This window comes from Lacerta agilis, chromosome 1 (genome assembly GCF_009819535.1).
Source record: "Lacerta agilis isolate rLacAgi1 chromosome 1, rLacAgi1.pri, whole genome shotgun sequence".
Lineage (NCBI taxonomy): Eukaryota > Metazoa > Chordata > Lepidosauria > Squamata > Lacertidae > Lacerta > Lacerta agilis.
The window spans coordinates 56,304,517-56,325,743 of NC_046312.1; the positions used below are offsets into that span (position 1 = coordinate 56,304,517).

At 41.4% G+C, this 21,227-nt stretch overlaps 1 protein-coding gene across 4 annotated transcripts in view; it reads right to left on the bottom strand.

Moving 5' to 3' along the window:
• The window catches only part of LOC117047360 (src substrate protein p85), a 37,897-nt gene continuing 16,670 nt past the window's right edge, over positions 1–21,227 (bottom strand). For 3 of the 4 annotated variants that reach the window (XM_033150429.1, XM_033150421.1, XM_033150436.1), the window contains exons 5-17: positions 19,926–20,036; positions 19,652–19,706; positions 17,591–17,701; positions 16,592–16,702; positions 15,024–15,134; positions 13,085–13,195; positions 11,342–11,397; positions 10,287–10,356; positions 9,197–9,345; positions 5,068–5,199; positions 3,716–3,899; positions 3,021–3,089; positions 1–1,771 (exon numbers count right to left, since the gene is read on the bottom strand). In XM_033150429.1, coding sequence (XP_033006320.1) covers positions 1,635–1,771; positions 3,021–3,089; positions 3,716–3,899; positions 5,068–5,199; positions 9,197–9,345; positions 10,287–10,356; positions 11,342–11,397; positions 13,085–13,195; positions 15,024–15,134; positions 16,592–16,702; positions 17,591–17,701; positions 19,652–19,706; positions 19,926–20,036 — 1,407 coding nt within the window. In that variant the 3' untranslated portion in view covers positions 1–1,634. The remainder of the gene's footprint in view (positions 1,772–3,020; positions 3,090–3,715; positions 3,900–5,067; positions 5,200–9,196; positions 9,346–10,286; positions 10,357–11,341; positions 11,398–13,084; positions 13,196–15,023; positions 15,135–16,591; positions 16,703–17,590; positions 17,702–19,651; positions 19,707–19,925; positions 20,037–21,227) is intronic. The other variant, XM_033150444.1, reaches the window with a different exon arrangement.

The window sequence follows — 21,227 nt, forward strand, 5'->3', positions numbered from 1 at the left end:
GATGGTTCCAAAATTTTATTTGAATATTTAATTTACAAAAAAGGAAAAAGGAATAATGTACCCTATGAGGTGTCCTATGCAAAACTTGGTAAGATTAACTGCATATAAAATCTGGCCCAACCCAATGTAATACTATCAATGCAATCAGGAGACAAATAGAAACCAGTGGGAAAGGAAACATCAGGTAAAAGTGACATTCTTCTTAAAGATTGTCCCAACTAGTCAATTCCACCCCCCTCACGATCCCACCCCCAAGGCCGCCTTCCTAGATACACTGTACACTGCCATTTTACATAAATATTGTTTTAATATTCCACTGGGCTTACTTATGAGACTTTTTCACTTTTTCTTGCTCAATCAGTTCCTCCCTGAATTCCTCCAGTCAAGTAGAAATGGACAGGACACACACACTGAACACGTCTTTGGTAGGGATGCTCATGTGATCAAAATTAGTGACTAAACCAATATTTGACTTGTCCCATTGAGTAGTAGTAGCAAGAACTTCAGCTTAACATTTGGCAAGAGGCAGACACACTTTTACTGATTCGTGTTACTGGCAGTTTCAGCTGAACTTATAAAAAAGGTGGTAGTTTTCTACACATTGCTTAGTAGAGATTATCTGCAAGGTTTTAAGCTCCTCTTATTAACATTCCTTGAGTGAAATATGGTTGCATAACCAGCTTACTACACAGCTGGCCTTCTCCCACTTCCAAATCATAAAAATCCAGTATGCATGTACACACCTATTGCCTCATTTTAAACATCAAGGCAGCAGTGTTATGAACTGCATGCAGCAGATGGGTGTTATTTGCAAGACAATGACAATGGTCACTTCTTGGCAAGTCTCTCAGGACCAAAAATCTCACAGTGTTCTGGACACGGGGAAAAGAAGCAAAACAGGGTTTTCTTTTGCCAATATATTGGAGGCTTCCACTGGAGGAGAACACAAGATAACAAATGCTTATGGCAATGGCATCAACCCTCTCTTGGACTGAATGAACGGTGGCTGCACAAGGGAACTTTCCACTGCATTTCAGTCCTCAAGAAAATATTTTTTTAAAAATGTATCTGCACTGGATCCTTCCTATTATCAATGTAAAAAGGTTTTTCCTATGGAGTAATTGCCATCAACTGCAACTCTCTCAGGTCCTCCTGCTATGTTCCCTATATATGGAAATGTGATCTATAAACTTGCACGGCTGAGATCTGGGAAGCAGACAATGAGTAGCTGAGAGTACGATGAGAGTACAAGAGCAGCTGGACATAATTACTTGGGGATTCAGCACACAGACAGCTACAAAATGAGACATGCAGTTGCCATCAGAAACAATTAAAAATGCCTTGGAAACTGTTGTGAACACCATCACCAATTTGGCCAAAAGGAAAAGCCCCCATTTTCAAACCGCATTAAAAACCTATGATAACAGGCTGAAGTGGGGAACGCGAGAGTTACAATATATTAAGCGATTTTTGAGCCCATAAACATTTGTAAAAGCATCGGCAAAATATCTTAAATATAAAAGGAATATGTATAGACCCCCTCCATCCTCCGGAAGAAAAAGAACATGATTTGTAGTGTAATTAATCAGACGAATGATCACGGTATTAAGGCATAAATGGTAGGACATTATTTCCTATTGCCTCAGCTCAACATAATTAGCTGGGAAGAGCCCGTATCTGCCTTTGCACACTCCCCTCCACCAGCCATCATCGATCATTTCAATGTTTGTGATGATGTCGTCAGGATCAAAGGAAATTTCATCATCACCAGCTGTGGAAAGAACAGAAGCAAGTCTCAAGTTATACAAATATACAGTTATACAGATATAAAAGGGGGTGGGGGAACGGGTAAGGTACTAAATAAGAGTTAATTATGTTAATCTGTATTAAAGCAGGATTCTCGTTGATGGTTATAAAGAGGGAAAGGGTCTTTGGTGTTGCAGAGTATGGGTCACACCCAAGACATGGGAACACAACTCTAGATTGCACCCAAGATCCCAAACTTCCATATGAAATACCTTGATTCTATGAGAAACGTGTGATTCTTTTGCCTAGGTGGTACACGAGAACAAGATCGAAACCATTGAAGATTGTTCCTGGCACGTGTGTGCCAGATCATGCTATCACCAAGGACTATTTCCAGATAGGATACTTTGTTTTTTAATGGTCAGGCATGAGGAATAAGTGCGTTTGGCATTCACATGAGAACTCTGCCAGACCCTTTGCCGATTTGCTGTGGCACTGGGGTCTTTGTCCTCCAGATCACCTAGGATGGCAATCCTGCAGTGGAATCGTTACCAATAGGAAAACCCCTTTGAAGCAGGTTGCAAAAGGGAGACGGTTTGGCAAGGAATCTCAGGGCAATATACTCAGCATCTTGGAAAGCCAGTATGGTGAGTGACACAAAGCTTGCAGAAGAAAGGGTAATCCAAATCCCAAGAGCAAAACAAAAATGCTTACGTAAAATCTTCCATAAAACTGGGAGAGTTACCAATTATTTTTATCATCTACTCACTCCTGCCACAGATGGTCAAATATATTTTTGAACCTAGAGGTGGAACTAATAACCATTTCCCCAAAAGGCAATGTGAATTCTGCTTTGGAGCACTATGTGGCCAACTATTTGGTGTAACGAATTGCCACAAACTGAAATTTAGTGGTCTCGATCAGAGTAAGCGATTTAAGCAGATAATACTTCTCTGCCATATAGCAAAGCTGTGAGATGTAGCCTCATTCCTACCTTCTTGGCTTCTGAGATACTATCAGGTTTAAAGCAGGTGCAAGGGTTAGAAACTTACGTCAATATTCTCAGCTACTGAATTTCGCACCCACCATTCCTGTGCTTGTGCGCTGTGTTCAGAGAACTGCAAAATTTATGACACAGCTCTGAAAACATTCTGCATTGTATGAGATAGTGCTTATTGAAGCATATTGAATATATATGCTGAATATAACTCCATGCAATATATATATATATATTAAAAACCAGAACTGCAGAACTAAGGATATGTATTGCTTACCAGCCTGGTAATCATATAAGGCTATCGCTGTTATTCCAAGGTCATTTTCGTATTCGTAAGTATTTTCATCTAAAGGGAAAGGGACACGTTATTACTATGCATGACACAATAAATGGATATATGAATTTCTAAAACTCATGTACTAACATGTAGTCTGACACTTAAAGTTGGTGTCTCCCATATTCAGTTGCATCATCCAACATAGGTTCTAATCACCATTTAAGATCATTTTTATTGCATGAATCCAAGACCTAGTAGGCTGAGGTTGCAATCCTAGACATGCTTACGGGAGAATAAATCCCACAGAGAGTGACCTACTTTCACATCATTAGATATCCCTGGCCCAGCAATTCCCCTATATGTAACACTAGTATGCCTTTTCCCCAGCTTTGTTTTTCAGAAAGCACAGACCCCAAATATTTATAGGTTTGTATCTGATGCTACTCTAAGGAGCTCAATACAGCACAGAGAGGCTTCCCAGGTAAATCCCCTGCCCAGCATTAGCTAGATACAGCCCTGCATAGCTTTAGAAAAAGAAGGAACCATCTACTCAAAATATTACCTCCCAACTCCTGTCACTTACTGAGTGTTTTCTAGCCTGAACATCTCAAACTACCAGACCTGAGAACAGTCTACCATTGCCTAAAGCCATGACCAAAGAGATCTCTCCTAGGTCAAAAGACAAGCTGTCAAACCTGCTTGATACTGGTTTCCTGCCCCAGCCACTTCATACACCGTCTCAGATTCATACTCTGGCTCTCGCTGACTGACTGCTTCTTGGTAGTCAGATTCTTCAACTTTGTTGTTGGTTTCTGGCTCGTGTGCAGCTGAGTAATTTGCATTTGAATTCTTGTAGCCAGACTCAAAGGAAACAGCATCCTAGAGGGAAGGAGAGGCAGCCAGAACATAACAGACAGAGAGAACTTCAAGTATGTTGTTGTTGTTACAGAAATGCAGTTATTACTGCCTCCCTTAGGAGGAGGAAATCTCAACCCTGGGGGAAGGGTGGTGGGGAATGCAGTGACTCTTGAGGCCTTCTTCAATCCACAGCCTGGACTGGCATGTGTTCTTGAACAAGCACACACAGAGAAACCTCTCTTTTTTTGCATATATGCTACTGTACAAAAGTAAGAGTCATATTCATAGCTCCATCTCTTTTGCCTCTGACCCCGCCCACAGCTGACACGGGGCTCTCAGAATGTCCCTGTTGGGCTAATAAAGGTGGCCCACCCCCGGTACACAGGGCACAATGCATACCACATCCACATTAATGCACATAGGGCTAAAGTGTGCAGGGGAATTACACCCCTGTGCCAGCCCCCCGCTCCCCCAAATGCTCATCTGCTCCACCTGACACAGAAGCCCCCTTTAGAACTTCCAAAGCGCTTTCAGCTGAACATGCTTAGAAGCCTCCCCATGACCAGGAACTCCTCCTTATTTGAGTTTTCAAAAATGAGAAGCACATGAAGACGGCCCATGGACTGCTTCCATTTTGGAGACTGCTGCAAGCTGACATTTTGCAAGTGCCCTTCGTGTGAAGATACACAGCAAGTGCCTTACGAGAGTCCGACAGATCAATTCCTTGGCAAAGTAATTTGGCAGACTCAAGGAGAAGCTGGGATGGTGCACTGCAAGTGCCGCATCACAGTCATTGTGGGAATACAATTGGGCAGCATGTTTGTTCATTATACAGCTGAAAGTCTGCTCTTCACTACCCCGTGGTAATTCATTCAAGCATATTCTCATTTCTCCCCATGATCTCTCCCTTGCCGAATGTTCCAAATTTAGCATAGCAAATGTGATTAAATTTATTGCAATGTTATTGTTCTGAGTGGTATAAGGCAGCTTCCGGTGATGCCCCTGTTGGACTACTGGTGCATATAGCCCAACAAGCAGAGGAGGCAGAGAACTCTTTCACAGCACTTCCTACCTGACAGGTAGATGCCAGTGATTTTACCTGGGAGCTTCAGCATGCAAAGCATTTGCCCTTCAGCTAGGATTTTGCTTTTTCCCTGTTTGGCTAAATGACTATAGCTAGCAAACTAACCTCATAGACTGGACTTGATGGCAATTTTTCTTCCACAGACTGTGGTGTGGGAGCAGGAGCAGGAGCAGGAGCAGGAGCAGGAGCAGGAGCAGGAGATGGAGGTGGGGTTTGTTTCTTGGCTTTGGCCTGTTCCTTTAAAAGAAAGAGGGGGGAAAACAGAGTAGGTGCATGGGAGAAGAGATATGGATCAAAGCAAGATCTGTAGCACAGACATGACACAACAAGAGGAGCAGGAAGTTTGTGGCCTGCACTTTCACGCAACACCACCACTAACTTGCCCCTCTATTAAAAAGTGAGAATTTGTAAGGAAGGTAACTTATTTTCTGCAGCAGCTTCACTTATGGAGCCACACTGCAGGAGGCTAAAACAGAAAGCAGGCACAGTGAGGAGAATACTTAACAGTAAGACCATGATGAGGTCGCCCTTTAAATCCTCCACAAGGAGTTACCCTGCAGTTACAACTACAAGGAGCATGCGAGCCAGTGTGACATACTGAGAGCTTGCAACTCAACGTACACAGTGGCAAGCTGCATGAATATGGCAACCAAGTTACCCCACTCATGGGCTGACGCTTATGCCATCACTGCTGACCCATGAAGCAGCACATGTGGCCATGTGAATGGGCTGGCTTATTTCCTTCACAGAATCCACTTGCAAGGAGAATTCCACACCATAAGGCAAGACATCTGTATTGTCTGCTAAGTGCTTCCTTCACCTGTTTTGTTGCTTTCTATGTATCCTTAGGGATGCAGGTGGCGCTGTGGGTTAAACCACAGAGCCTAGGGCTTGCTGATCAGAAGGTCGGCGGTTCGAATCCCCGCAACGGGGTGAGCTCCCGTTGCTCAGTCCCAGCTCCTGCCCACCTAGCAGTTCAAAAGCACGTCAAAGTACAAGTAGATAAATAGGTATCGCTCCAGCGGGAAGGTAAATGGCGTTTTTGTGCGCTGCTCTGGTTCACCAGAAGCGGCTTTGTCATGCTGGCCACATGACCCGGAAGCTGTACGCCGGCTCCCTCAGCCAGTAACACGAGATGAGCGCTGCAACCCCAGAGTCGGACACGACTGGACCTGATGGTCAGGGGCCCCTTTACCTTTTTATGTATCCTTAAGCATGAGGGGCTGGTTCCCTTGCATTAATTCACCAACCAAGCTTCAAGATCCTATTTTAGAAATGGCCTCGGAACATAAAGGCACCGCATTTTCCAATGCACCAAACATCACCTTTCTGACAAGCTGATTGGACTTAAGGGTAAAGGACAGGGAGATGAAAGATGGCCTAAATGTGAACTGTCAGAGGCAGCAGCTGCCGCCAAAACAGTGGGAATCAGAAAGGAGTTTCTGCAGCCTCCTGTTCCCTAGACTCTCTGAAACAATGATGCCAATTAACAGCAACTGGTGTGAGATGGAACAACACAGGGGACACAGGTCACCATTTCTGGAGCAATAAGTGTGCAGCACCCCTATGACAACTGCCAATGGGGTGGTGGAACCCCATAGTCAGAGTTAGGGAAGAAAGGCACCCCACAATAGGAGATTGGATCAAATAATGCTTTCGGGTGAAAGCTGAAAGAGTCACAGAAGGAAGGGCAGCCCCTCTTGTCCCTAGATAAGGAAGGTACGTACAGCGAGTACACTTGTGGCCACCTGCTTACTGTAAACCAGGGGTCAGCAAACTTTTTCAGCAGGGGGCCGGTTCACTGTCTCTTAGACCTTGTGGGGGGCCGGACTATAGTTTGAAAAAAAAAATGAACAAATTCCTATGCCCCAGAAATAACCCAGAGATGCATTTTAAATAAAAGGACACATTCTACTCATGTAAAAACACGCTGATTCCTGCACCGTCCGCAGGCTGGATTTAGAAGGCGATTGGGCCACATGCAGCCCCCGGGCCTTAGTTTGGGGACCCCTGCTGTAAACAATTGTGGAAACGGCAATAGTTAAATTTTCTATATCCTACACTTTTCACTTTATGTATCCATATTTCCAGATTGCTGCTGCTACTGAGGGAGGGAAGAGGATACTGTGTGTTTTTGCTTTCTATTGTTAGTGTATTGTATTTGTTGTGTTTGTATACTCTTCTGTTAGCTGATTATTTCACTGTGTGTGTCTTTATTTCTCTACCACGGCTGATTAGTGAAATCGCTGTAGGATTTATTAAGCACTGCACTTTTTAAGTCTCAGTTGTTCGCTTAAGTCAATATATGTCTGGGCAGCAAGACATGGAGGAATGCAGTTTTTACAAGGAGACTATGTACTTTTACACTGGCCAGGTGCTTATACAAAGAGGTAAACTATATTTAGTTGCAGTTGTACTGATGAATTGTTGCTGCCATGCCTTTGCAGTTTAGATGATATATTACTGTGTAAAGTTGTTTTCTCTATTGGCCATCAGCCGTCCTGAGTTCCAGGTTGAAAGAAGAACAGGATATAAGATTTGTGAATACATAAAATTATTAGCACTGGGTTATAAGTGATCTGTTCATTGTTCCTGCTGTAAACATTTAGGTACTGTGCATTTTCCTGATGGTGAATTACAATACACAAGAGCGATGACTATAACATTGATTTCTATATATCGCCCCACCCCCCGCAAGCAAGCATTGATGGGAAACAAGTCTGTAAGTCTTCCCTTGTCTAGTTAACCCACTAACAAGACAAGACATACTACAAAGCTGGGAGAGGAACTTATTTTTTCATTTGTAGTCCCAGAGCTGTGGTCTGACACACTAAATCGTTACCAGGTGTTGTGAATGCAAGCAGTAAAGGACTGCTGCATTTCATTTCACGGGGCCCACATATTCTGTAGCAGACAGGCAATTTCTTTCTACATCAATGTCTCAGAGGCAGGAGTCAGAGTGGGTGGCAGTAGGAAGACCCATGCTGGGTGCTGCTGCTAGTAATTTTCTCCAGATTAAGCTGCACAGCACTTTCTAGGACTTAAAGATAGTCCAAAAGAGGTAGGCACTTAGGAGCAATAATCTAGTATCTTTGCTCATTAGAAATAAAAGTAAAAACTACCACCTTGCTTTTCTCTTTCTTAGATTTAAATGACACCATCAGGGATACAGATCATATGATGAAGAAAGGAATCGGTTGGGAGCAAGGATACAGCCAAGTTACATTTCTTTAACAGAGAACACTCAACAGAGGTTGACGCTTTCCAGGAGACAGACAGGGGGGCGGGGGAGAAAGAAATCCTTCTAGTGTATTTATTCCAGCTGGCTCTATATATTTTACTGAGGAACTGCCTCTGCATTTTGCCAGCTACTTAACTCAAACCTTACAGGGCAAGAACATTTTAAAATTGCTCAGCCCCATGCAAGCATCCTTCTCTGTTGTCTAGTTGTGTGCCCCAGTCATAGGATCAAGATTTAGGGTCATAAAGGAGGCATGCCGGCCATCTTCAGGACCCAATTCTATCCCACTGCAGCTCAGAAATGCTCGGCAATTATTCTATTGCCAGCAGCAGAGCAAGGAAATCAGGGGGCTGAATATCTCTGCTACAAGTAAAGCTAGTGACCTATAGGATGCTAGCAATACAGAGCTACACCAAGAGGTTTCTTAACAATAAAAGGAACAATTCAGATGGAGGTGGAAGTCCTAACAGGGAAGACAACATGGCTAGAAGTTTCTGTGTCCAGTCCAGACACAAAGGGGTTGGTTGACAACAGCTCACATTTTATCAACAGAAACTTTCTTTTTATGAGCTTCATCAGTTGGGATGTATACTGCAGTGACAACCAGAAAGCAGGGATCCAAAGAATATCTAAAAATAGCTTCCTTCCCTCCTCATAGTAGTGAATCCTTATTTTGTATTACAGTGGTACCTCAGGTTATGTACTTAATTGGTTCCGGGGTGCCGTTCGTAACCCGAAAAGTACTTAACCCGAAGCGGACGTAACCCGAGGTATGACTGTACAGCCTAATTAACGAATCCTGGAATTAGGAAGGCTTTAAGCAAACAATAACCAGATCTATTTATAATATGTATTCTGAATCGTAAAAGTTTACAGATTTCTAGAAGTTTTAAAGTTAATTATTTTCAAAAAACGAAACAAAACCAATTCTGACTTTTTCCACAAGGGTGGGGGAGGGTGGAAGAAAGAGGCAAAACAATGAATTTCACTGACTTCCAGCGTCCTCCTGGCTTCCTCTTGTTCTTGCTTGTCCTGTGCCATTCTTTGAGCTCTTTCGACTTCTGCCTTCCTTCTATCCTCCTGCTCTTTATCCTTAGCTAGGTTTTCAAAGTTAGCTCTGATGTTGCTGGTTTTGTTAGTTGCTGTAATAGTGGAAATATTGAGATGTTCATTTTGCAGGGCAGTTTCCTATGCAAACCTCTACTACATACAGATCCAGAGTTAACTGGTAACCAAAATTAAGACTAAGCAAATTCTTTGTACTTAGAAAAAGTAATGTAATCCCCTGAGAAGCCTGACTCATTCACCTTCCTACTAAAAACAGATGCTGCAAAAATTGGAACATATTGAAAGTTCAGGCCTAAATGACTGACTTAAAAGTTAGGAATTCGGGAGTTGTTCCAGCAACAAGGCCAAGGATTAGCTGACACGTTCAATTTAAAATGATGACTCCCTTCCTGAGCAGACAAAAAAGAAAATACATTAGAAAGTCCTTCCAATTTTTATTTCGCCATTCCAAGCATAGAAAGCTAAATACACCTAGGAGATTTAGTACTTATGCTGATGCAATGACTGCACTCCCATGTAATGCTTAAGCATGGCTTGACATTATGAGGGTGAAATGCAGTAAACCTCAGGCTCACAAACCACCACCACCCCTGAAATGTTGCTACAAGGAGTTGAGAAGTTTTCCTTTCATTTTATAGATTAACCACATTTGATCTGCCATCTGAACTTGGGAGAAACTGTGGCTAGCCTTAGCTTAACGGAAACTAGTCACCTTCAAGCCATAATTTAAGAAGCTGTCTTGTTTTTATTCACCATAGTTAAGATTAACTTGGGATTCAGTTGCAACACTAAACCGTGGTTAATCCAAGACAAAAGCTGAAGTTCCGTATCTCCTTGTGGCTGTCAGAGATGAAGAGAGGAGCACACATGCCTGAGATTCACAGCACCTCATCCTCATAATGCTAGGCACTTAGGCCATCAAGAACTTAAGATATTTCAGGTATAAGGGCAACCTAAACCATAAACAAGGAAAATATTGGAGAGATATTTTCAGCATTTTAAAATATAGCCTTACCAGCTTCCACCGGCTTGGTCTTCTGGTACGTTGAAGACAATTTCTCAATATCTTCAAAAGCTGATGCATTCTATCAATAAAAGCCAGATGAGGTCACACACATATCGGGGACAAGTTAACAAGGCATTAGAAATGCACGCAACAGTTTTCTTTAAAGAAGTCATTTTTATGCTCCAAAGTTGCTTTTCATGTACAAGCTGCACATTCTCAAAGGTGACATGTGCACTCAAAACAAATAAAAAGGCTGTGTGATTTTAATAAGTATCCAGACAAAGCAAAATGCCAGCTGACATTTGGCAATCTAATAACAAATGCAAACTTGGATGCAAAGTGTTCGACATTTTTTATAAGTAAAATGAAACACAAAGCTAAATTTCAACTGAGCGGAGAACTCAAAAGAGCAACTCTCAATTTCAAAAAGCAGTAGAGAAGCTTTAAGTGCACAGTGATATAAGGTTGCAAAGGGAACAGATGTCTCTATCACAAATATATGAAGGTTCAACATATGAGTAGACATGGTTACAATTGCACTGAAGGTTGAGGATGCTTTTATGAACTTGATCCCTGATGCTTTTTATGTTGCAACACTCTTTTTTATGCATTTGGACATTTATATACTACATTTTTGTAATGTTTTTCTACTTCTTGTGAGCTGCTAAAATTGCAGCTGATATTAATTTCCTCACAATTTTTGTTTCTTAAAAAAAAAAAACTTTCATCACCCACCAGCCACACGTGAGTATGTATATATGCCTAAGAAAGGATCTCTTTTCCAAAACAGTATCTGTATTAGTCTGCTGTTCTAAAAAATAAAGTAAGAAGCTCCTTTGTATACTTAGTCATTGAATTCAGAGGTGATTATTTCTGAGCATCTCTGCATTGGACTGGAGATTCTAATCTGAGGCAGCCATTATAAAATCTGCTGTCGGGGGGCATTTATTCCACATTATTTAATGCAGACAATTTAACATCCGGTTCCACCCATCATCAGTTCCCAGACAGAAATGAAAGGTTGCCCATCCTTGCCATAAGAAATATTTGATTTACGGTCATACCTTATCCATTCGATCTTTCTGCACGCCATATTTTCCACCAAAGCCTTTTGAATAGTCTACAAACAGGACAAAAAAAAATCTAATTGTAGGTGATTGTTTCTAGCCCTCTTTTGAGTTTTCTCAAATGCAGATGAGTACTGAAAGGAGCTGCATGCTTAAGAGTTCCCAATGACTGCAGCCAAGCAAAAAACAGAAAAGAAGTAGATGCAATAGATTACACACACACACACACACACACACACACGTAAGATTTTGGAAGAAGTGTTGGCAGATGTGCAAGCTACAGTGGGCCAGATTCATGCTTCCACATTCATCGGCTGAAATGACACTGGATGACCGTTGGCAGGAATCAAGCAAAGAAAAGTATGCTCTCCCTCTCTGGACCCAACACCCCTTGCTTGCCAACCACCACTTCTATAGCACAGCCTTGGATTACTCTACTTCTAGCATTTACTTCTCGCCATTTCTGGCATTCACCATGTCAATGAATGCCAAAAAGACAAAGATATATTGACCACAGAGGGCTTTGTATCCAACCAAGCCATGGTCTTCAGTAGACACAATGTAAAGCACTGAACTGACATCAGTCAGGCCCACTGATTTCAGAGAGTCTACTTTGAGCATGGCATTACAGACTGACAACAGAAGTACAATTAAATGCTGGATAGACAAACTTCTACAAAACACACACACACACACACTGTGGGGGGAAACTGAAGGAATGAAATACTTCTTATTTATGGAAGGATCTCATGGACTACCTTGCCTTACTTTCATCAAGGAGATTCTATGTAAAGAGAGTTTATATATCTATCTATCTATCTATCTATCTATCTATCTATCTATCTATCCACCCAAAACACTGGAACCAAATCACCTTTGCCTGACGTTTCAATGAAGATATTATTTCACATGTTTTATATTGAACTGATATACTGCATGAAGCGGGGATCACTAAAAACAAAATCTCAAACCTCCTAACAGCCAAATCAGGGCATATTTTATATCGGATGGATGGTGCATGACTTTAACATTGCAACATATGGAAACTACTGTACTAGTTCTAGGAAATGAAATGCACATGGGTTTTCCTTTGAAGAAAGAGGCAAGGGCTCTCTCTCTCTCTATATATATGTGTGTGTGTGTGTGTGTGTGTGTGTGTGTGTAATGTTGGCTAGGTTGATTTCACAGCACATGGAGAAAAGAAGATCATCTCATAGTGGTGCCTGTTATGCTATTTCACCCATTGCATTTAAAGAAAGAGACATTGATGTCTGCATTTTTAAGCAGTATATCAATTTCAGCATAAACCTAAAATGTTGGTTTCTTGTTATGACAGAAGAAACTCAACTGTTTAAGGACGTGGGTATTACAAGTGACATTTTCTGAACAGAAGCAACCTTGCTATGGCAAAGACTCAGGCTTCATAGGCCAGAATCAAAAACCACACAAGGCACGGGAGAGGTCCACTCCTCGTATATCATGGAATCCACCCTCAAGCAATACTATTGCAGACTACTGACCTGATGCGCACTTGCCAAAAATAATAATAATAATGAATGGCTGCCATTAGCTTTAAAACATTCAACTAAAGATTGCAGCGATGTATTGGGATGCTATGATTCAGAGAGAAAGAAATGTTGCTGTGAAACTGCCCAAGAGAGGTGTAGAGCTTTCAAAGAGAGCAACTTAAGTCTGTGGTAGAAGTGGCTGCACTGGATAAGTTACAACTAGAAACTATGCCTTGTTGCGATTCGTGCTTCGCTAGTTTCTCCTTGTAGTCAAACCCCACAGCTGAGGAGTCCTGCCTCTCTGTTTGAACACCGAATTTCCCTCCGAAACCACTCTTATAGTCTGAGAAATCCAGGTTATATCACGAGGAAAAAGAAAGCAAGAGGAGAGAAGGAGAAGGACAGGAGGAAGAGAAACATATTTAGATACAACATGGATGAACCAAAAAACAAACACTATTAAAAAAGCCCCCAAAAGTATCAATTTATTACCTGCCCCTAACCTTAAAGTACCAGGGCAGGTTGCAACACAATGTTAAAAAAAAAAGAATAAAACAATTTACAATCACGAAAAATAAAAATCACAAAAGTAAGGTAGGTCCTAAAAATATGCATCTTAAGTATCACAGAAGCTAAATAAAGAAGTTGCCAGACACCTCTATTGGGATAGAGTACCACAACTTAGGGGCTGCCAGAGAGGATTTTCTTTCCTGGGCCACCCCCTCCCCATAGCATCTGGGGGTGGTGGAACGAACAAGAGTGCCCCCCTCTACCAATCTTAGCGCTCAAGGTCCAATAGGGAAGGAGTTGGTCTTTCGGGTATCTAGAGCCTGAGTCATATGAGTACAGTATCTTGGAGCCAGAAACAAAATGGTAACCAGTGCAGCTGTTTTAAAACAGGAATGAAAATGGAGCCACAGCCAGTAATCTGGCCACTGTATTTTCGACCAATTTAAATTTGAGTTGTCTTCAAGGGTAGCCCCATTCAGAGCACATTTCAATAATCCAATCTGGAAGTTGCCAGATCGTGGAGTATAACAGCCAGGTCATTTTTGTCCAAAAGGGGCTGAGGCTGGTGAACCAGCAGGACCTGGAAAAAGGCACTCCTAGCCCCTGAACTCGCCTGAGCCTCCAGTAACAAACAGTGCTGAATCCAGGAACAGACCTGCTCCTGCCAGGGGAGTGTAATCCCACCCAGGACAGGCCATCTCCTCTCCAAGATTCAGTCCATCACTGTCTCCAAGCAACTGCCTTTCCCAACTCAGATGGAACAAAAAGAGAGAGGTGGGTGTCATCTGCATATTGATGGCACTTCAAATCTCCTGACAACAGCTCCCAGTGGATTCATATAGACGTCAAATAGTATGGGGAACAAGATGAAACCCTGCAGGACACCACGGGATGACTCCCATGGCGTTGAACAGTAGCCTCCCATAACTACTTTCAGGAACACATCACGCAATTCAGAACCAAAATACACATTGAGAAATCTTATGGTTTCATGACTGTTTTACTTCAGATTGCAGCTGGGAGAAATCACAGCTTGGAATGCCACATGTTTCAAAGCCCATGCCAAAAATCCCCTGCATGTACACAGCAATCACACCAAGGAGAAGAACGTGCTAAAACTTTCTCTGATATACCCATCTTTTCAAAAGCAGAAGACATTTTTCACATGGGAAAGCATTCAGGCATACTACTATTTCCCCTTCCACCTCACAATATACAAGTGAAATGGTGCCAAGCCCATGTAATATTTTTGAACATGTAGTTTGAGTCTGAAAACTCTGAAGAATATTTTCACAAGCTTCCAGGTGCCATCAGCCTCAGCCAAATCTGGAAGTCACCACTGTGGTGACCTCTGCTAGAGATCACGTGGTGCATATACCTTCCTTCTATATCAGACATGTCCAAAGTCTGTTTCAGGGGTCTAATCAGGCCCATCAGTTGGTTTAATCTGGCCCCTGTGGCAGTTTTTAAAAAAAGGTCAACAACTTCAATCCTAAAAAAAGGTCAACAACTTTGGCTGGCCCTTTGCTTCATCAAATCTGGCCCTCTTTGAAATAAGTTTGGACACTACTGTTCTATATGAACCCAACAACAGTATAGCATTACACAGGATGGTAATCATTGTACCTCTTTATATGTACAGTCAAGAAATATGTATATACCTTTCTGAGATTCGTGCAGTTGTACTTTTTCCTGGTGATCCCAGCCAAGGGCACATTTGTCCTGTCTGTCCGTCTGTACCCCAAATTTCCCACCAAAACCTTTTGTATAATCTAGATAGATAAAATAACACAAGGTGTTACTGAGAACTCGTTTCTGTCCTGGAGGAAGTTTAAAGTGAATTTATATATTCAAGAGAATGTAGCTAGAGGTCTTCTTCCCCCTGCCAAGTCCAACTCAATGTATGAGTAGCATTTTTTTTTTAATGGCAGGAAAATATTAGTACACAAAGCTGCAGTCATAAGGACTCAGTGAACTGAGGTGAATTAAAGTACTGAACAAACATGTTTAGGACATTTATGTCACAATTTCTCCTCTGCTACTTGGCTCCACAGAGCCTTGAGCAGGCATAGGCAAACTCGACCCTGCAGCTGTTTTGGAACTACAACTCCCATCATCCCTAGCTAATAGGACCAGTGGTCAGGGATGGTGGGAATTGTAGTCCCCAAACAGCTGGAGGGCCGAGTTTGCCTATGCCTGGGCCTTGAGGATGCCGCTGTATAGATCTCAGCAAATATTCACTATAGTCCAATTTACACAAAACAGAAATACACAAGAGAGAATACTGCTAATCTTATACAGTGCAAATTTAAGAGGCAGCTGTTTATACAAAAACAAAAAACTAGTAGTGTTTTGCCACATCAACAGTTACTAGTTCAATCATCCAGATTTATTGCTGGATGCAATAAATTGTTTGAGCCGAGGAACTCACAGGATATATTTGTGGTTTTCAAAAATATTTTTAAGTTATGAACCACCTTGAGATCTACGGATGAAGGGCAATATATCAATTTAATAAACCAACAAATAATCATAGGTAGCTAGTCATGTTAATGATTGTACTATGCTGCTTTTAATGGTTGTTACACTTCTAAATTGTATATATCTATATATTACAGAGGTACTGTATTTATAGACATGTATAAATACTTGTACAAGTAAAAGTATTTAGATGATTTATTGAAATGATTGATATACCACCATTTGCACAAGCCACAGGGTGGTTTACAGTAAAGCAAATAGATCAAAATCTGTAACATCCATAAACACAACACAATCCTTATGAAGGAACTTGTGTGCAGTGAAGTTAGTTCAGAACTTTAATAGAACTGTGTATTAGAGAACAAACACAGTTGGTCTCTAAGGTGCTACTGAAAAGAATTTTCGATTTTGTTTCAACTATGGCAGACCAACACGGCTACCCACCTGTAACTGTGTATTCTCACAAAGGCCTTCCTAAAGTAATCAACTTTAGGTTTATTTATTACATAGGCATCAGCTGCTGTGGGTTTTTATTTTATTTTATATAAATGTATAAAAATGTATAAATATAAATGTAACAAAATAAACAAAACAAAAAGATAGGAGAAAGAGAAAGGGAAGAGGATTTTTTTACTTCTAAAAGTTGAAGGCTTCCGTTTATGCAGGGATACTGAAGTATACTAAAAGGCTCAGGCTTAAAGAAGGCCAACCCGAAACAATTTCATGGAATAAAATTTAAAATAAAAACCTTTCTGTGATTCGTGTTTTTCAGTTTTGCCCTGGTATTCAAAGCCAACAGCACTTTTGTCCACTTTCTCCTTGTCCACACCATATTTACCACCAAAACCTTTGGAATAATCTGGAGATAGGGGAAAATTAAATCAAAAAATCATCAAACTAAGACACTAAATTCTTTCTATTAATAGCTATTTGGCTAGGAGGGGTCAGTTCACACATTCTCCTGCTCATCACTCCAACTGAGTATTCAAGTGCTGACTTACATGTGTGAAAGAGCCATCACTACCCAACCACCACAGAGGGCACTTTCACATCACAAGACATTGAGCCCACCTGTATTTTTAAATAAAATATGGAGAAGGAAAAGAGAAGTGGCTCCCCCCCCCCTGGCCTTTTCGAGAACAAGTGCTTGCAGTAGCTCCTCGCTGCCTCCTGCAAAAACTGAACAGGAACAGAAAGAGACTGGTTTCTTCCAAAGAGAATAAAAGTGCATAATTCCTCTCATGGTTTTGCAGAAAGGAGCAGCAGCAGCAAAAATAAAAATATGCAAACAGAAGCCTAACTTCCTCTTATCCCTAGCAAACAACCCATCCCCCCCATCCCAGAGAACTGGGAAGAGGTCATTTTCCACAAACAGGCAAATAAGGGTTGGTTGGTTGGTTTTTTGGAAACCCATTACCAAGCTTTTGAAAAGAGACTTTTTCTTGGTTTTGCACCACTGCAGCCGGAACTCAGAATTTAGAATCTGCAGGTATTAAGATTCTATCAAATCTACTAGATAAACTTCTCGCCTCCTCTAACGACAACTCTGAATTGAAGAGCATTCTTGTGTTAGCTAAACCGTGAGAATTTTCAAACACAAAAGGAAGGTTATTTGTTGAGTTGATGCTATAAAAATGAGTTGCTGCCCTATTTTTTAAAGAGGATTTTTTTTTTTACAAATTTACCATCATATCACAAGCTCCTGAAATTTTTTAAAAATGTAAAGAATATAATGCAAGTAACAAACCTTTCTGCGATTCATGCTTCTCTGTTTTCCCTTGGTAGTCAAATCCCAGTGCACTCTTGTCTACCCTGTCAGCCTGTACTCCATATTTCCCGCCAAATCCACTTGAGTAGTCTGAGAAACAAGCACATTGAAATAATGTCAGAAACTGCATGGATGCCGGCTGAACAATTCTGAAGATGATGCAAATTAGTGGCACCTCCTTCAATAATTACCCCCTGCCACCCTTATAACTATGAAAAGAGTGGTTTGAAGTGTGTTAAAGAGTAAATATTTGGCATTTAAGTAATAGTCACAGTTACAACAACTTTACTGAAGGAAGATAAGTTGATATTTATTTATGTAATCTTACACCACATACTAGTCATACTGCAAATTAGGGGTCATTTCTTTTAACAGCTCAGGAGCCTGAATAAAGCTTGTAGACCAATGCCCTCATACAGAACTGAAGCAAAATCCAGAAGAGATAATAGACTTTGTAGAAAGGCCTGTCAGACACATGAGAGTTATGGACACTACAGCAAGACATGTTTAACAGCGAGGTGAACACTGTAATGCATGGATGTTGGGAGATGGGCTCCCCACTTAACAGACAGCGGACAATAGGGACTCCAGGCCGGATCCTGAACAAACCAGGACAGCTTTCTTCTTTTGATTAAGTAATACATGTGTCCACAAATGATAAAGTGGTTTCATGCTTCCTCCAGGTTTTGCCACTAGTCTTTAAGCTTAGAAATTTTAAAGGTGGTAATGTCCCTCCTAGATCAGGCCAAAGGACCATCTGCTCCAGCATTTTGTTCTCACAGTGGCAAACCAGATGTCTATGGGAAGCCTGCATGCAAAATTTGAGTGGAACAGTGTTCTCCCAACTTGTAATTCCCCAAACTGCTATTCGGAGGCATACTAGAGGTAGAACATAGTATTTGGGGCTAGAAGACACTGGCAGTCTGATCCTCCATTCATTTGCCAAATCCTCTTTTAAAGCCATTCAAGATGGCGCCCATCACTATCTACTGTGGCAGTGAATTCCATACTTTAGCTCTGTGCTGTGTGAGGTAGTACTTTATTCTGCCAGTCCTGAATCTCCCAACATTAAACTCCATTAAATGTAACTTCTAGAGGTTTCATAGCAATGTGGGTTGTCCTGGCCTTGAAGGGGAGATATCCAGTAGTTTGTTAGAATAAAAGTTCTTCCAACAAGTCAGGGATGAACAAAACCCATGAGTCTTTTCTGACAAGTTATATATCAGGTGTGGCCAACTCCCAAGAGACTGCGATCTACTCACAGAGTTAAAAACTGGCAGTGATCTACCCCCTGTTTTGGGGGGTTCAAGTCAAATTTGTTGAGGTATTTTTTGGGAGGAGGAAAGTCCAGTTTTTTAGGGGTTCAGGGAAAAAATGTTGAGCTTTTCTTAGGGGAGACAAATTTGTTGAGCTTCTTTGGAGGAGCCAGTAATCTACCAGTGATCTACCACAGACGTCCAGTGATCTACCGGTAGATCACGATCTACCTGTTGGACGTGCATGTTATATATCAAGCACAAAAAATTAGAATTATTCAGGGTTCTTAATTGTGCAGGACAACTCCCTGCTGCAGAAATTCACCCCTCATGGAGGGCACTGTGCAGGAGAACGGCGATATGTTAGAGGTAAGGCCTAGACTGTGTACCACCATGCTCCTCATATGATTTTGATGTGTGAAGGAAATGAATGCCCTAATAGGGCTTCCATCTGAGTGGCTATTCAGTTAGGAATAGACTCAATACTTAGGTACTAAACACAAATGATATTCTATAGAAACTTTCTTGTAACAAAAGATTCTCTTGTTTAAAGGGTCCCGTCTTTTTTTTTTTTAAGCAACCCTAAAAAGTATTTGCCACAACACATTACTTGAAAGGTCAATTCTTCTATCTGTGTCATTTGCCAACAGTGACATTGAATGACAGGCTTAAAATTCCTGTTCCACAAGCCTTCATGAAAGAAATACTGGAACAGAATTCTGCAGCATCATTTGTTGTGAAGAAGAAAAGACAAATTCTACACAAACTCCTCAGAATGCTTTACCTTTCTGAGAAGCATGTTTCTCTGTTTTCCCCTGGTATTCAAATCCCACAGCGGACTGTAGGGGAAAAAAAAGAAATGAAAATTATTTAAATAAAAGTAAAAAAGTATTACAAGAGTATTCTAAATGAAGAACCCCCCCCCCAAAAAAAAAAGTGGTATTAAGAAATGACACTCACATGTGAACCATTTTAATACAGCCACATCAACACCTACACTATAAAAATGTAGGAGGCAGCTATCAAACGCATTTCTAGAAATACAGGAAGTTGTTTACCTGGTCAACCCTATCGACTTGCACGCCAAACTTCCCACCAAAACCTTTCACTGAGTCCACCTGGGAACAGTGCTGAGAAAGCTTAGACTGATATTCATGACCAACAGCTGACTGAAAGAACAAGAAAAGACACATTTAATATAAACATATGCACCAATTAACTTCCACCTAGAGGAAGGAAAAACCTATTCATTCAACACAAAACTGAACAAGTACTGTGGTTACTGGGTCCTCCCAGTGGAACCTGAAGTTTGTATAAGCCCCAAAGAAACTATAGAAATGACATCAGAAAGCTAAGGGCGTCAATGAACAATTAAGAGCGCTTTTAAGATTATTCAAACAAGTTAAACCACGGCTGCTCTGTATTTCTAAGAAAACATGTAACTTTAAAGGTTCAACCTTGGTTGCCTTTGTACTTAAACTGTACAAGACAAGCAAAGATTGCAGTCTTGGCTCCATGTATACTGGAGGGTGGGGAAGCCTTTTCGCCAGATCTTTATCTCCCCCAGGCCAGAAGGCCAACTTTGACAGGTGGATGGGACCAGCTACTTGTCAGTCATCTGTTGCCATACTGAACTAGGTGGGGCTGAACTCCCTGTGGATTAGTTGATGCAGTTGTTGGTTCAATCCTGCTTTGTGCAGCTTCATCTCTACTTGCTTCACACCTGACATTAAATATGACATCAGGTGGGCCGGGTTTCAGAGAACAAGCCTCCTGGGCCAGATGCAGGAAGGAGGTGGGCCAAGTTTGGCTCGTGGCCTGGAGGCCCCCATCCAAGATATATATGAACACAATCTCTTCAGCTGATATGATACAAACATTGTAAAAATCCAGCTTTCTTGTTATTTTTACTTTTCCAAATAAGATTTAAATTTCAAGTTCAAAATGTATTTATAGGTGCAAAGGCTCTGGAGCAAGTCACCGACAGGAAGGTATTTGTTCATTTCATGGACTGGACTGTTATAGGATGTGTGATCTTTGTTGCATATTTTGTGGTTTCTTCAACTTGGTAAATTGCCTTGTGTACAGCAATATAGAAAGGCGGTACAGTGGTACCTCTGGTTACGTACTTAATTCATTCCGGAGGTCCGTTCTTAACCTGAAACTGTTCTTAACCTGAAGCACCACTTTAGCTAATGGGGCCTCCTGCTGCCACTACGCTGCCAGAGTATGATTTCTGTTCTTATCCTGAAGCAAAGTTCTTAACCTGAAGCGTTATTTCTGGGTTAGCAGAGTATGTAACCCGAAGCATATGTAACCTGAAGCGTATGTAACCCGAGGTACCACTGTATACAAATTAA